The sequence below is a fragment of the Monodon monoceros genome, unplaced genomic scaffold (genome assembly GCF_005190385.1).
Source record: "Monodon monoceros isolate NGI ecotype Baffin Bay Population unplaced genomic scaffold, NGI_Narwhal_1 Super_Scaffold_16, whole genome shotgun sequence".
Classification (NCBI taxonomy): Eukaryota; Metazoa; Chordata; class Mammalia; order Artiodactyla; family Monodontidae; genus Monodon; species Monodon monoceros.
This window is the reverse complement of record NW_021703772.1, coordinates 37,639,741-37,655,943: the sequence shown is the minus strand read 5'-3', so window position 1 is coordinate 37,655,943 and position 16,203 is coordinate 37,639,741. Positions and strand designations below refer to the sequence as shown.

General features: G+C 39.1%; 1 protein-coding gene across 2 annotated transcripts in view; it reads left to right on the top strand.

Annotated features, from left to right (window-relative positions):
• LOC114896789 (10 kDa heat shock protein, mitochondrial) overlaps positions 1–16,203 on the top strand; it is a 40,100-nt gene that overhangs the window by 9,012 nt on the left and 14,885 nt on the right. The window contains exons 1-2 of one of the 2 annotated variants that reach the window (XM_029225142.1): positions 4,833–4,933; positions 8,410–8,472. In XM_029225142.1, coding sequence (XP_029080975.1) covers positions 4,874–4,933; positions 8,410–8,472 — 123 coding nt within the window. In that variant the 5' untranslated portion in view covers positions 4,833–4,873. Of the gene's footprint in view, positions 1–4,832; positions 4,934–8,409; positions 8,473–16,203 lie in introns of those variants that run through there. The other variant, XM_029225144.1, reaches the window with a different exon arrangement.

Below are 16,203 nucleotides of genomic sequence, written 5' to 3'. Positions count from 1 at the left end.
AGCCAAACTCTTACAAAATGCTCTTTCAGTCTCATTTAGCCTGCAGACTTGACTTGGAAAAAACATCAATGGGTACTCACTTATCTGGCTTGTCATTTCAAAAGGTCAGTTTATTATAGTATTTTTAAGTAATTCATTGTTTTTTGAACATGTGTCAGGCACTGTCTTAGGCACTGGAGATACAGGGATGAATAAAATGGGGGAGGCAGAAGTAAACAACTAAAGTAATACCATAATTTTAGATAGAGATTGCTGTCATCTAGAAAATAAAGGTAGGGACTTCCCTGGTGGTCCAGTGGCTAAGACTCCGTGCTACCAATGCAGGGGTCCAGGTTCGATCCCTGGTCAGGGAACTAGATCCCACATGCCACAACTAAGAGTTCGCATGCTGCAACTAAAGATCCTGCACACAGCAACTAAGACCCAGCGCAGCCAAATAAATGCATAAGTATTAAGAAAAAAAAAAGAAAATAAAGGTAGAAAATGCCGTTAACTTCATGAAAGACATGAGGTCCCCTGTTAAAAAGAGGAAATGATAACAGTCTGTTGTGACTTGTCTCTTCTGATCACATCTTCCTGAAAATTCAGGAACTACTGTATTAGATATCTATTGCTGCGTAACAAATCACCCCAAACTTAGTGGCTTAAAACAACAATGAACATCTCACACAGTATCTGTATGTCAGAAATCTGGAAGCAGCTTATTTGGGTGGTCCTAGTTTGGGGTCTTTCATGAGGCTGCCATCATCCAAAGGTTTGACTGGAGCTGGAAGTTATACTTCCAAGATGGTCACTTATGCTGGCAAGTCGATGCTTGCTTTTGGTGGGAGCTTCAGTTCCACACCATGCAGATCCCTCATAGGCTACTTGAGGGTCCTCACACATGACAGCTTTCTCACCCAGGGCAGGTGAGCTAAGAGAGCAAGGCACAATGTCTTTTATCACCTAACATCAGGAGTCACACAACACCATTTTCACAGAATCTATTGGTTAAACAGGTCAGCCCTATTCAGCGTGAGAGAGAACCACACAAAGGTGTAAATACCAAGAGATAATCATCACTGGGGGCCATCTTGGCATCTGGCTACCACAATCACTAATTGGTCAAATATTCTAGAGAGAAAAATGAAGTGCAGTGGGAGTTCAGTCTCTCACTCATTTGTAGTCAAAGTTGTCTACGTTTGAACTTTATAAATTAAAAAAATTTTCTCTATAATGATTTTTATAAAGAGAAATTAATTTTCAAATAATACATTGAAAATGTATAAAGCTACATATACAACTAGTTTGTTCAGCTATGAACATACATCTCCATACTTCACTGCTGCTTCACCTTTACTTGGTCCACAATGAGATCTCCTGCAACTCCACAGATAAATGTTACTTTATAGCACATTTCAACTACTTCATGCATCATTCACTGCATCAGCTTTGCTCTTAGGCTGGCTTCCTTCAAGCCAAGACGGTTGATGCAGACTCAGACTTAACAAGGTTCACTGGCAGAAAAAAGGGATTATCTCTTTTATTATCTCGTCAAGATTAAGAAAACCCTTCCCTAAAATGCTCCATCAGATATCTTTTCATATCTCTTCAGGCTAAAATGGAGTCACATGCTCACCCTTTAACTAAACATTGGCTTAGTCCAATGAGGATTTATCCCGCAGCTAGAGATGGGTTTACCTTTCTCTGCTCAAATTCGGAGAGATGGATACTGAGCAAGATCAAAGTCTGTTTGCAAAGAACATGAGTGAACGGGTACGGATAGCAAGTAGGCAACCATCAGGGGCTGCTTAACACTTAAGACATATTGCTTTGTAGTATAGTAATTTACATATCCTCCTTTCCCATTCATTTTTAAGCTTTTTGAGGATAGATTATACATCTTATTCATGTTTCTTAGCACTTGCTCAGTGCCTTACACACAATGGGCATTCACTATTTTACTTGGATTTTAAAACTCCCCAAAGAGAATTTCGTATTGGATAGATGGTTTTGAAATTACTTATGATTCTTTGGATTTACAAAATATTTTCTTCTAAAACTTTAGGAGACTTCCAGGAGTATTTACTTTTATACTTTCATACTCTATGAGGCAGAAGGAAAGAACTGCTGTGCACTAGTTTCATTACCAAAAAAAAAAAAAAAAAACGAAAAAAACCCAACCCTTTTATTTGATATTTTTCAAAGTCTTACAGTCAACAAGCAAGAGAATTTAGATTTCTTGAATCTCAGTCTAAAGTTATTTTCCTTTGTCCATATTGCCTTTAAAAAGACTACTCCTTCTTTAACCAAAATATTCAAGTAACCCATTATTACATGTAACTGTTATGGTACTGATCATGCTTTTTTTTCTTCTTCTTCTTCCCCCATCCCCTAAATTAATCATGGTTATAAAACTTTTTGCTTGGAGGTCATAATCTGCAGACTGATAGAGGAATTAAAATGTGAAGGTTATGAGCTAGAAACATTTCAACCTTAAAGAAAAAGGTTCTTCCTGTGAACAAGGCCAGAATTGACATCACAACGTAACTTGATTAGACTTTTCAAAGAGATGAATACGTATTTTGTTCCTTAATTTAACACCTACTTATTCACTTTTTCTTTTGTTCTTTTCAGATGGGCTGAAACAGTATTACTTAAGTATTATTAAATCTGGACTTAAGAGAACATTAAGATGAGCGCCTTCAACTATAGGTAACTGATATTTACAGCTCGGGGACTACCACACAATCTGGGAAATGTTAACTGAATCCTTGGAGTAAATGAGGCGAGGTTGTCCAGACCTAAGACTCTGCTCTCTACAGACCCACCCTTATCTCTCTTAGGGAGGCAATATTTAGGTGCCGCTTGCCTTAGATCCTCACTATATTTAGTAAGAGAATTGGTGATTTGCACGGCTGTCTCCATTGCTAGACTCTAGGCAACTTATGGTTAAGGATGCCGCCTTTTCATACCTTTACCTCAGTGCCAAACACGTACTGGGGCTTAATAAATACTCGTTGAATGAAGAAATTTTTTGCTGTCTATGAGGTAGTGATGGAATTGTCCTTGCTCTTGAAAAGTTACCAGTCTCGGGGCTTCCCTGGTGGCGCAGTGGTTAAGAATCCTCCTGGGCTTCCCTGGTGGCGCAGTGGTTGAGAGTCCGCCTGCCGATGCAGGGGGCACAGGTTCGTGCCCCGGTCTGCGAGGATTTCACGTGCCGCGGTGCGGCTGGGCCCGTGAGCCATGGCCACTGAGCCTGCGCATCCGGAGCCTGTGCTCCGCAGCCGGAGAGGCCGCAGGAGGGAGAGGCCCGCGTACCGCAAAACAAACAAACAAACAAACAAAAAAAGAATCCTCCTGCCAATGCTAGGGACACGGGTTCAAGCCCTGGTCCGGGAAGATCCCACATGCCGCAGAGCAACTAAGCCCGTGCACCACAACTACTGAGCCTGCGCTCTAGAGCCTGCGAGCCACAAATACTGAGCCCGGGTGCCACAACTACTGAAGCCCGCGCACCCAGAGCCTGTGCTCCGCAACAAGAAAAGCCACTGCAATGAGAAGCCAGCGCACCACAACAAAGAGTAGCCTCTGCTCGCTGCAACTAGAGAAAGCCCGCGCACAGCAATGAAGACCAAACTCAGGCCAAAAAAAAAAAAAAAAAAGTTACCAGTCTCTACATCTTCCCGATAGAAAGAATCTTACTCAAAGGCAAACAGACTTCCCGTTGTTAAATGCTTTTGAACAAAATTCCAAGTCATGAGTTATTCGGCTTTGCACTCACTCATTTTAACCAACCTCTCCTCCACTCCTCCCTTCCATCTTTGGAGCCTCTGCTACATCTCTCAGCATTCTCAATACACCTTTATGTGTACTTGATGGGATACCTGATGTTTTCCTCTCTTGGAAATCACCCTACTGTATATACATTGTTTACTCTTTTAACTGTCTTCGCATCTGGTAACCTATGGCCTCCCTCATCCCAGATCAAAGATTTAAGGTTTCCAAGCAGGAACAAAAAAAAAGTTTGCCAATGCTACTGTGATTTCATGACTTAAGAGAACACTTAAAACTTGCAACAAAGGAAATCTGAAATCCTGTAAGATGCACAACTCCCACTGTCTATCAAGGGGCATTCATTTTCTCCTCCTGCTTCTGACTTGCAAAATTTACAAGCTAATTTTGTTTGCTTGACACACAATACCAGATGTCCACTCTATCTCAGATAACTGGCATCTGGGTCTCTTATCTACACAAACAAACTTGTTACTGAAAAGCCCTTGGTTTTGAAGTTAGTGGATAGCGGAAATATCATTTCACACTCTAAGCCCGAGTCTGATTTGAAATTGGGTCGATTTCATGCAGGGTCTGTGGAATTCTCCCAGACTGCTGGCCTGTTTCCCACTTTGCACGCCTAGGCAGATTTTGGGACAGAATTACGCTTCTCTAGGTATTTGCTTGCACAAGAGTTTACTGAAACGGTCGCCATTGTGCAAACTCTGTCTTTCCAACGTTAACCAACGTTAAAGTTAAGCCCAAGGAGATGCACCAACGCGTTACGCCGAACTTGCGCATTCCCGCAGCGGCTCTCTGCGCTGGCCTGCGAACTCCCTCGCAGCCACTCCTGGCCTCCGCGGCGTGGTCTTTCCCTCCCGCCACATTGTCGCCAGTGAGTCGTCGGATATTCCTTCTCCAGTGCCCCTCCCTCCGCCCGCCGGTCCTTTCCCGGCCTCCTCGGGTTCCTCCCAACCTGCCCCGCGCAGGCTGCGGCTCTGCCGTCAGCCGTCGCCCCTCCCCCTCTCCCGGACCTAGAGCGCCGCTCCGCCCCGCCCCCCGCGCAGGCAGCCGTCCCCTACATCCGGGTACCGACTCCAGCCGCCCAGACTCTGGCACTATGGTCATGGCGGAGGGGACGGCAGTGCTGAGGCGGAACAGGCCGGGCACCAAGGCCCAGGTACTATCTCTGCACCTCTGGTGGAGGGGAGAGGGGACTCTTGGTGCCGAGCTGCGCCGCACCTGGAAGGTGGATGCTTCTGCGAGGAGGTTGGGCCGCGGCGACAGGCGGGCGGGCAGGGGCACTGGTGCCCGGCCTGCTCTTCCGGAGCCTCAGCCCCTCGGTTTGGCTGAGGCGGCGGCGGCCCGCGAGGTCTGCGGAGCTCCGATTGGACGGTGGGCGTGAGGGGCGCGTGGGGGCCGCTGAGGCCCGGGACTGGGAGCCTGTCAGCAGTGACTGCTTGTCCTCGCTTCTCCCCTGATCCCCAGTGACCAGGTTCGGGGAGGGGCGCGGCCGGCCGGGTGGAGACCCCCGGGGTTCCGTTAGGGTCGGGGCTGCCAGGGTGGGAGGGGTGTAAACAACAGCCTACCTCGTCCTGGTTTCCATTTCCTACCTGGCCTGTGACGTGCCCGACTTCTGCCATCCAGCTTGTCTAGCCGGATCCGGGAGTCGATAATTTACTTTATCCTCCTCCTCCTGCTGTTTGCCATTGACCACTTCTTTCCGTAGCTGTTCTCTGGTCCAGCAAGTTTTCATCATCAGGCTGGGACTTGTTAGATGCCATTCCTTGTGAATTTCCTTGTTACTATATGTGAAGCATAGGGAATGAACTTATTATAATTTTATCACCTTTTAGTAGGGTAGTACTTGGGGTGAATTGGTGCTTATTTCAGTATTGATTCTTGGGATTTGCCAAAGACGGGATGCTTCACATTCTTAAAAAAATCAAATACACCTCATCTGATTAATCTGCCAGGTAAAATGCCTTGCGATTGAGTACAGACTCCAAAATCGGAAGAGATGTGTTAAAAATGTAATTTTAAAGAAAAAGAGACGGAGGGGGAGGAAACCAGAAACAACCGTAGAGCTATGACAGTATGCCAGAGAATACATTTTAATATCTTGCACAGAATTTTGGAAAGGGAGTTCTTTCAAAGGGAACTTTTAGATACAGACAGCTTCCTAGATGCATGTTACAGAAAAGGAAACTGAAGCCCAGAGATTAGACTGCATTTGCTCAAGGTTGCACAGTCTCCAGATTCGATTCTTAGTTCATTAGTGACCTTTTCTTTTTAACAAGTTGCTTCTAGTTACTTGAATTCTAGAGTTTAGTTGGGAAGCCTTTTTTTATAAAGTCACATGTGTCAGTTCTACTGGCAATTTTGTGGTCATACTACATGGAATGTATATATTTTTTATGCTTTTACTGTTTCTAAACTTTCTTTCTTTATAAATGATCTTTTCTCAGATACCTTTAATTCTTTTTCTGTGGCAGCATTATTTCTGACTCTTTTAAGTGATCAACTTTTATGTTTTTAAATTCAGAAATGGACTTTTGTACTCACATTCTGAGAATCATCCATTTTTACTTATTCAAAAGTTCTTAATTTTGAAAGGTTAGAGAATCATAGATTTTAACTCAATATTGTAACACACCTGTTTGCTGTGTTGTTATGAGTAAGTCACCTATAAGAAAACTCCTTTGCTTTTTTCCAGATGGTCATAGATCAAGGTTGTTAAATAAAATGTATTAGAAAAGGTTAAGATTTTTTTAAAAAAGGACTATTTAAGCAGCATTCTGTCATATCCCTTGTCTATCACACTGATTTCCTTCAGTGAAAGGGGTCTATTCTAAAATGATTTATTTAGAACTATAATAGAGTAGGTAGAGTATCTTCCTCCTTTTTTATTTTTAATTGGTTAGATTGGGTTATAAGCACAAAGTTGGTTTTCAGTAAACGTTTAACTGAATTAGATGAGAATGTTCATTAGGCTGGATTTTTGTCTCCTGTTGTTTTTTTTTTTTTAGAATATTTATTTATTTATTTGGTTGTGCCAGGTGTTAGTTGTGGCAGGCAAGCTCCTTAGTTGCGGCTCGCTGGCTCCTTAGTTGTGGCATGTGAATTCTTAGTTACGGCATGCATGTGGGATCTAGTTCCCTGACCAGGGATTGAACCCAGGCCCCCTGCATTGGGAGCGTGGAGTCTTAACCAGTGTGCCACCAGGGAAGTCCCTTGGCTCCTCTTTTAAGTGTTTAAAGTATATCACAGTTATGATGAGGCAAAGCATTTAATTTCCAATTAACTTTTTTACATCTTTTCTGTGTACCACTATATGTGTTTTCTAATATTTTAAAAACAAAATATTCTACAAACTATCTTTTCTTTTTTTTTAAAACGAAAGAATAGGCAAAGCGTATTGATAGAAACAGTTTTCACTACAAATCAGAAAGGAAGAATTTAAAAACTACTTTCTGGTGATATGTAGATGATGTCTAGGAAAAGACACCCTAGAACAATTTCCAGAAAGTTGTTTTTATTTCTTGACATTTTAAAATAAAGTTCATTTTCATTCAGATAAGGCAACTATTTAAAAAAAGATATGAAATGCTTAAGACACTTAAAAAGGTGTACCATACCCATCACCTACTCTAAGAACTAGGAGATTACTAATATAGTTAAATCCCTCTGTATTGTGATATTCTGTCTTCTGCCCACTCCCAGCCAGTAATGGTGATTATCATTCCTTTTTTTTCCTTTATACTTTTATTATATATGCATTATATTCATAAGTATGTTTTGCACTTTCTTAAACTTTTATTCATGTGGTATCATGCACTGTATTCTGCAGCTTGCTCCAATTTTTGCTCATGGCCTTTGGAGACTTAATCCATGTTGATCGATACAGGGTTATGGATTGTTGGTTTACTACTACCTTTTCTCAGACATTTATTGAGTACCTACAATGCGTTGGACAATGCGCACCTACAAGGGATATATTTCAGCAGTCAAATGGAAAGGTTCTTAACCACTTAGGGGAACGTCTATGAACTGAACTATCTATAGAGAAATTCAGAACCAGTGCAAAGTGATCCACAGAAATATTCCCCTTAAGAGAAGGTTGTTCCGTTTAGATGACTGCTTTTTGATGGAGCTCATATTTTGATTTAGAAATTTAAAACACCATTTGGAATTGGAATTATAATTTATAATGTCTGTCTTAAATAATATTTATGGAGTAGTAACTACTACTAACTCTAGCTATTCTCTTTGGGTAAAAACTGATTCAGTTTTTTACTGCCTGGAGATTGTTTTTTTTCAGTATAACATTTAGAAAAATATTTAACTATCAAACAAAAAAGTGATAGGCTTATCAATTAAGTAATACATGAGAGGTTTATGGGAGCCATATTTCAGGGATTTGTGACTGAAAAAAGTATAGCTTATAGTTCAATTAAATAAAATCTTGGTGTTCATTTAAAACATTGAATAAAATTCCTTTAACTTATTCACTAATAATCACATTGTTTACCGTATGAGGGCTTTTCTTCTCTGGTATAACTTCGGATCTTTATTAAGAATTGAAATTAATTATAATAGTATTGCATCTTCTTTGTAACTCTGTACGTGCTTTAATCATGAAATTTTTTTTTATAGGATTTCTATAATTGGCCTGATGAATCCTTTGATGAAATGGACAGTACACTAGCTGTTCAGCAGGTAATAACAATAGCTGCTTTTGCAACTCTAATCTAAGCATTTTATTTCCTTTGGCATAGTTAAATATTTCTGTAACTTTTAGCACAAACCAGAATCCATGGAATTAATGGGATACCTGTTTGAAACTTTTATCAAACCGCATTTTAAGATGGCATATTAGGGCTTCCCTGGTGGCACAGTGGTTAAGAATCTGCCTGCCAATGCAGGGGACAAGGGTTCAAGTCCTGGTCTGGGCAGATCCCACATGCCGCAGAGCAACTAAGCCTGTGCGCCACAACTACTGAGCCTGCACTGTACAGCCCGCAAGCCACAACTACTGAAGTCCACATGCCTAGAGCCAGTGCCCCACAACACAAGAAGCCACTGCAATGAGAAGCCTGCGCACTGCATCAAAGAGTAGCCCCCACTCACTGCAACTAGAGGAAGCCCGTGCACAGCAATGAAGACCCAACACAGCCATAAATAAATACATTTATTTTAAAAAAGAATGTATTGTTCAATCAGTAAATATTTAATGGGCTAGCAAAGAGATAGGCCTTGTGGAGGATACAGAAATATAAACCTGGAGCTCTATGCCTGGAAATTGGCAAAAATTAAGAGGAAAAATGTGCACATATTTTTCCCTTTAAAAGTAGAGTTTTGTCCTGATACTTCATTGAATTTGTTTATTAGTCCTAACTATTTTTTTGTGTAATCTTTTGGGTTTCCTACATATGAGATTATTTCATGTGCAAACAACTAAATTTACTTCTTTTCCAGTCTGGATGCCTTTTATTTCTTTTTCTTGCCTAATTGCTCTGGCTGGAATTTGCAGTAGTATTTTGAATAGACATGGCAACAGCAGGCATCCTTATCTTGTGCCTGATCTTAGCAGAAAGCTTTCAGTCTTCCATGTTGAGTATGATGTTTGCTGTAGGTTTTTCATATTTGGCCTTTATTATGTTGAGTTAATTTCTTCTTAGTTCTGGTTTGTCGAGCGTTTTTATCATAAAAAGGTGTTGAATTTTGTCAAATGCTTTTTCTGCACCAATTGAGATAATTGTATATTTTTTTCCCTTCATTCTGTTAACGTGGTATGTTATATTGATCAATTTTTGTATGTTGAACCATCCTTGCATTCTAGGAATAAATCCCATTTGGTCATGGTGTATAATTTTAATTTGCTGCCGAATTTGGTTTGCTAGGATTTTTGCATCAGTGTTCATAAGGGATATTGGTTTCTAGTTTTCTTAGAGTATCTTTGTCTGGCTTTTGTATTAGGAATGCTGCTGTAGTGGAGTTAGGAAGTATTCCCTTCTCTTCAATTTTTTGGAAGAGTTTGAGAAGGATTGATGTTAGTTCTTTAAATATTTAGTAAAATTCACCAGTGAAGCCGTCAGGTCCAGGGCTTTTCTTTGGTTGCACAACATTGTGAATGCAAGTAAGCCACAGAACCGTACACTTAAAAATGGTTAAAATGACTAGCCTTTCCACATTGAATGGTTTTGGTACCCTTGTCAAAAATCATTGGACTGTATATGTGAGGGTTTATTTCTAGTTCCTCTATTCAGTTCCATTGGTTTATATGTGTATCCTTATGTCAGTACCACACTGTTTTGTTGTTGTTGTTGTTTTTTGGCCACACAGCGTGGGGGAATCTTAGTTCCCCAAACCAGGAATTGAACCCGTGCCCCCTGCAGTGGAAGCTCAGAGTCCTAACCACTGGACCACCAACGAATTCCCAGTACCCCACTATTTCGACTACTATAGCTTTGTAGTAAGTCTTGAAATTGGTAGGTCTGTATCCTCCAACTTATGTTTTCTTCTTTTTTTTTTTTAATTTATTTATTTTTGGCTGTGTTGGGTCTTTGTTGTTGTGCTTGGGCTTTCTCTAGATGCGGTGAGCGGGGGCTACTCTTCCTTGCAGTGCACAGTCTTCTCATTGCAGTGGCTTCTCTTCTTGCAGAGCACGGGCTCTAGGTGCACAGGCTTCAGTAGTTGTGGCTCCTGGTTCTAGAGTGCAGGCTCAGTAGATGTGGTGCATGGGCTTAGTTGCTCCACGGCATTTGGGATCTTCCCGGACCAGGGATTGAACCCTTGTCCCCTGCATTGGCAGGCCGATTCTCAACCACTGCGCCACCAGGGAAGCCCCCAATTTGTGTTTTCTTTTCAAGATTATTTTGGCTATTTGGTGCCCGTTGCAATTACATATAAATGTGAGAATCAGCTTTTCCATTTCTACAAAAAAGACTGTTGGAATTTTGATAGAGATTGCACAGAATATGTAGATTGCTTTAGGTTATGCAAGTTTTGAAGTTTTCAGTATGCAAGTATTTAATCTCCTGATTTAAACTTATTCCTAGGTATTTTATTCTTTCAGATACTGTTGTAGATGGAGTTGCTTTCTTTTTTTTTCTAATTTTTATTATCATTTTTTATTGAAGTAGAGTTGATTTGCAATGTTTCAGGTGTACAGCAAGGTGATTTAGTTATATTTAGATGTAGATATATCAATATACAGGAGTTCCTTTCTTAATTTTCTTTTTGAATTGTTCATTGAAGGTGTATAGAAACACAACTGATTTTTGTATTTTGATCTTGTATCCTACTACTTCACTGAATTCATTTCTTTGCTTTATGAGCTTTCCTGTGGATTCTTTGGGATTTCTCTATATAGGATCATGTCATCTGTGCCTTTTATTCATTTATTTACTGTCTAATTGTTCTCGCTGGAATTTAAGTACAGTATTGAATAGCATGAAAACAGGCATCCTTGTCTCATTTATGATATTTTTTTGGCGGCGGGGCCATGCTGTGTGGCTTGCAGGATCTTAGTTCCCCGACCAAGGATTGAACCCAGGCCGTTGGCAGTGAAAGCACAGAGTCCTAACCATTGGGCCATCAGGAAATTCCCTTATTTCTGATTTTTTTTTTTTTTTTTTTTTTTTTTTGTGGTACGCGGGCCTCTCACTGCTGTGGCCTCTTCCGTTGCGGAGCACAGGCTCCAGACGCGCAGGCTCAGCGGCTATGGCTCACGGGCCCAGCCGCTCCACGGCATGTGGGATCTTCCTGGACCGGGGCACGAACCTGTGTCCCCTGCATCGGCAGGCAGACTCTTGACCACTGCGCCACCAGGGAAGCCCCCTTATTTCTGATTTTAGAGGGAAACCTTTCAGTCTTTCACCATTGAGTATGAGTAACATCATACCTGTGGGTTTTTCAAAATGCCCTTCATCATATTGAGGAAGTTCTCTCATATACCTAGTTTTCTGTTTTTGTCGTGAAGGGTGTTGGATTTTGTCAGATGACTTTTCTGCATTAATTGATATGCTTGTGTTTTTTCCTCTGTATATTAATGTAGTGTATTACATTGGTTAATTTTTTTTTTTTTTAATGTTGAACTACCTTTTATTCCTTGCAGCTTTCTTTTGATTCGTTGTTTGTATGGTATATATTTTTTTCCATCCTTTTACTTTTTTTTTTTTTTCTGATGCAGTTCCTTTATTATCAGGAAACAGTGTCATTATCAAATTTATCCTTTTACTTTTAACCTACTTATATCATTATATTTGAAGTAAGTTTCTCATAAACAGTATAGTTGGGTCATATTTCTTTGGTCTTTCTGACAGTCCTTGTCTTTTAACTGGTATATTTAGGCCATTTAATGTGAATATGGTTATTGATAGATATGTTTAGATTTAGAATTACCATTTTATTACTTGTTTTTAGTTTCCTCTTCTTTTTTCTGTTTCCTTTTTCTGCCTTTTTAAGGGTTATTTGAGCATTTTAGTATTCTATTTTAATTTATTCTAATTTTGATTGTATCTCATATAATTTTTTTGATGATTGCTCTAGAGATTACTAAGTTCATGCTTAACTCTTCAGTCTATTTAGAGTCAGTATTTTACTGCTTCAGTTGAAATGTTGAAACTGTCATCATTTGGACCATTTTACTCTCCTCCTTTATGCTTTAGTTATGTATATTACATCTACATACATTGAAGACCCCACCAGACAATATTATATTTTTTGCTTTCATCTGCCAAACATATTTTAAAGATCAAGAGAAGAATGGTCTAATATATATTTATACCCAGATATTAATATAATTGCTGTTGCTCCTGATAGTCTAAGTTTCTTTCTGGTATTATTTTTTTCCTTCTAACTAAAGAGCTTCCTTTAGCAGTTCTTTTAGAGCCGTCTGCTGGCTAGGAATTCTCCTTAGCTTTAATTTTTTAATTTAATTTTATTTATTTTTTTGTACAGCAGATTCTTATTAGTTATCTATTTTATACATATTAGTGTTATATGTCAATCCCAATCTCCCAATTCATCCCACCACAATGAACCCCCTGCCACTTTCCCCGCTTGGTGTCCATACGTTTGTTCTCTACATCTATGTCTCTGATTCTGCCCTGCATACTGGTTCATCTGTACCATTTTTCTAGGTTCCACGTATATGCGTTAATATACGACATTTGTTTTTCTCTTTCTGATTTACTTCACTCTGTATGACAGTCTCTAGATCCATCCACATCTCTACAAATGACCAAATTTCATTCCTGTTTATGGCTGAGTAATATTCCATTGTATATATGTACCATATCTTCTTTATCCATTTGTCTGTCGATGGGCATTTAGGTTCCTTCCATGACCTGGCTATTGTAAATAGTGCTGCAATGAATATTGGGGTGCATGTGTCTTTGAATTATGGTTTTCTCTGGGTATATGCCCAGTAGTGGGATTGCTGGATCATATGTTAATTCTATTTTTAGTTTTTTAAGGAACCTCCATACTGTTCTCCATAGTGGCTGTATCAGTTCACATTCCCACCAGCAGTGCAAGAGGGTTCTCTTTTCTCCACACCCTCTGCAGCATTTGTTGTTTGTAGATTTTCTGACGGTGCCCATTCTAACTGGTGTGAGGTGATACCTCATTGTAGTTTTGATTTGCATTTCTCTGATGATTAGTGATGTTGAGCAGCTTTTCATGTGCTTCTTGGCCATCTGCATGTCTTGTTTGGAGAAACGTCTATTTAGGTCTTCTGCCCATTTTTTGATTGGGTTGTTTGTTTTTTTAATGTTGAGCTGCATGAGCTGTTTATATATTTTGGAGATTAATCCTTTGTCCATTGATTCATTTGCAAATATTTTTCCCCCTTCTGAGGGTTGTTTTTTTGTCTTGTTTGTAGTATACTTTGCTTTGCAAAAGCTTTTAAGTTTCATTAGGTCTCATTTTTTTTTTTTGTCTCATTTGTTTTTGTTTTTATTTCCATTACTCTAGGAGGTGGATCAAAAAAGATCTTGCTGTGATATATGTCAGTGTGCTTCCTATGTTTTCCTCTAAGAGTTTTATAGTGTCCGGTCTTACATTTAGGTTTCTAATCCATTTTGATTTTATTTTTGTGTATGGTGTTAGGGAGTGTTCTAATTTCATTCTTTTAATGTAGCCGTCCAGTTTTCCCAGCACCACTTATTGAAGAGACTGTCTTTTCTCCATTGTATATCCTTGCCTCCTTTGTCATAGATTAGTTGACCATAGGTGCGTGGGTTTATCTCTGGGCTTTCAATCCTGTTCCATTGATCTATATTTCTGTTTTTGTGCCAGTATCATATTGTCTTGATTACTGTAGCTTTGTAATATAGTCTGAAGTCACAGAGACTGATACATCCAGCTCGGTTTTTTTCTCTCAAGACCACTTTGGCTATTCGGGGTCTTTTGTGTCTCTATACAAATTTTAAGATTTTATGTTCTAGCTGTGTAAAAAATTCCATTGGTAATTTGATAGGGATTGCATTGAATCTGTAGATTGCTTTGGGTAGTATAGTCATTTTCACAATTTTGATTCTTCCAATCCAAGAACATGGTATATCTCTCCATCTGTTTGTGTCATCTTTGATTTCTTTCATCAGTGTCTTATAGTTTTCTGAGTGTAGGTCTTTTACCTCCTTATGTAGGTTTTATTCCTACATATTGTATTCTTTTTGTTGCAATGGTGAATGGGATTATTGCCTTAATTTCTCTTTCTGATATTTCATTGTTAGTGTATAGGAATGTAAGAGATTTCTGTGTATTAATTTTGTATCCTGCAACTTTACCAAATTCATTGATTAGCTCTAGTAGTTTTCTGGTGGCATCTTTAGGATTCTCTATGTATAGTATCATGTGATCAGCAAACAGTGACAGTTTTACTTCTTCTTTTCCAGCTTGTATTCCTTTTATTTCTTTTAATTCTCTGATTGCCATGGCTTGGACTTCAAAGACTGTGTTGAATAACAGTGGCAAGAGTGGACATCCTTGTCTTGTTACTGATCATAGAGGAAATGCTTTCAGTTTTTCACCATTGAGAATGACATTTGCTGTGGGTTTGTCATATATGGCCTTTATTATGTTGAGGTATGTTCCCTCTACGCCCATTTTCTAGAGAGTTTTTATCATAAATGGGTGTTGAATTTTGTCAAAAGCTTTTTCTGCATCTATTGAGATGGTCATATGGTTTTTATTCTTCATGGTGTATCATACTAATTGATTTGTGTATACTGAAGAATCCTTGCATCCTGGGATAAATCCCACTCGTGGTGTATGATCCTTTTTAAGTGTTGTTGGATTCTGTTTGCTAGTATTTAGTTGAGGATTTTTGCATCTATATTCATCAGTGATATTGGTCTGTAATTTTCTTTTTTTGTAGTGTCTTTGTCTGGTTTTGGTATCAGGGTGATGATGGCCTCATAGAATGAGATTGAGAGTTTTCCTTCCTCTGCAATTTTTTGGAAGAGTTTGAGAAGGATGGGTGTTAGCTCTTCTCTAAATGTTTGATAGAGTTCACCTGTGAAGCCATCTGGTCCTGGACTTTTGTTTGTTGGAAGATTTTTAAGCACAGTTTCAATTTCATTACTTGTGATTGGTCTGTTTATATTTTCTGTTTCTTCCTGGTTCAGTCTTGGAAGGTTATACCTTTCTAAAAATTTGTCCATTCCTTCCAGGTTGTCCATTTAATTGGCATAGAGTTGCTTGTAGTAGTCTCTTAGGATGCTTTGTATTTCTGTGGTGTCTGTTGTAACTTGTCCTTTTTCATTTCTAATTTTATTGATTTGAGTCCTCTCCCTCTTATTCTTGATGAGTCTTGCTAAAGGTTTATCAATTTTGTTTATCACCTCAAGGAACCAGTTTTTAGTTTTATTGATCTTTGCTATTGTTTTCTTTGTTTCTAATTTATTTCTACTCTGATCTTTGTGATTTCTTTCCTTCTACGAACTTTGGGTTTTGTTTGTTCTTCTTTCTCTAGTTCCTTTAGGTGTAAGGTTAGATTGTTTGTTTGAGATTTTTCTTGTTTCTTGAGGTAGGCTTGTATTGCTATAAACTTTCCTCTTAGAACTGCTTTTACTGCATCCCATAGGTTTTGGATCATTGTGTTTTCGTTGTAATTTGTCTCTAGGTATTTTCTGATTTCCTCTTTGATTTGTTCAGTGATCTCTTTGTTATTTAGTAACGTATTGTTTAGCCTCCATGTATTGAGTTTTTTAAAGTTTTTTTCCCTGTAATTGATTTCTAATCTCATAGCGTTGTGGTTGGAAAAGATGCTTGATATGATTTGAATTTTCTTAAATTTACCGAGGCTTGATTTGTGACCCAAGATGTGATCTGTACTGGAGAATGTTCTGTGTGCACTTGAGAAGAAAATGTAATCTGCTGTTTTTGGATGGAATGTCCTATAAATATCAGTTAAATCTGGTGTATTGTATCACTTAAAGC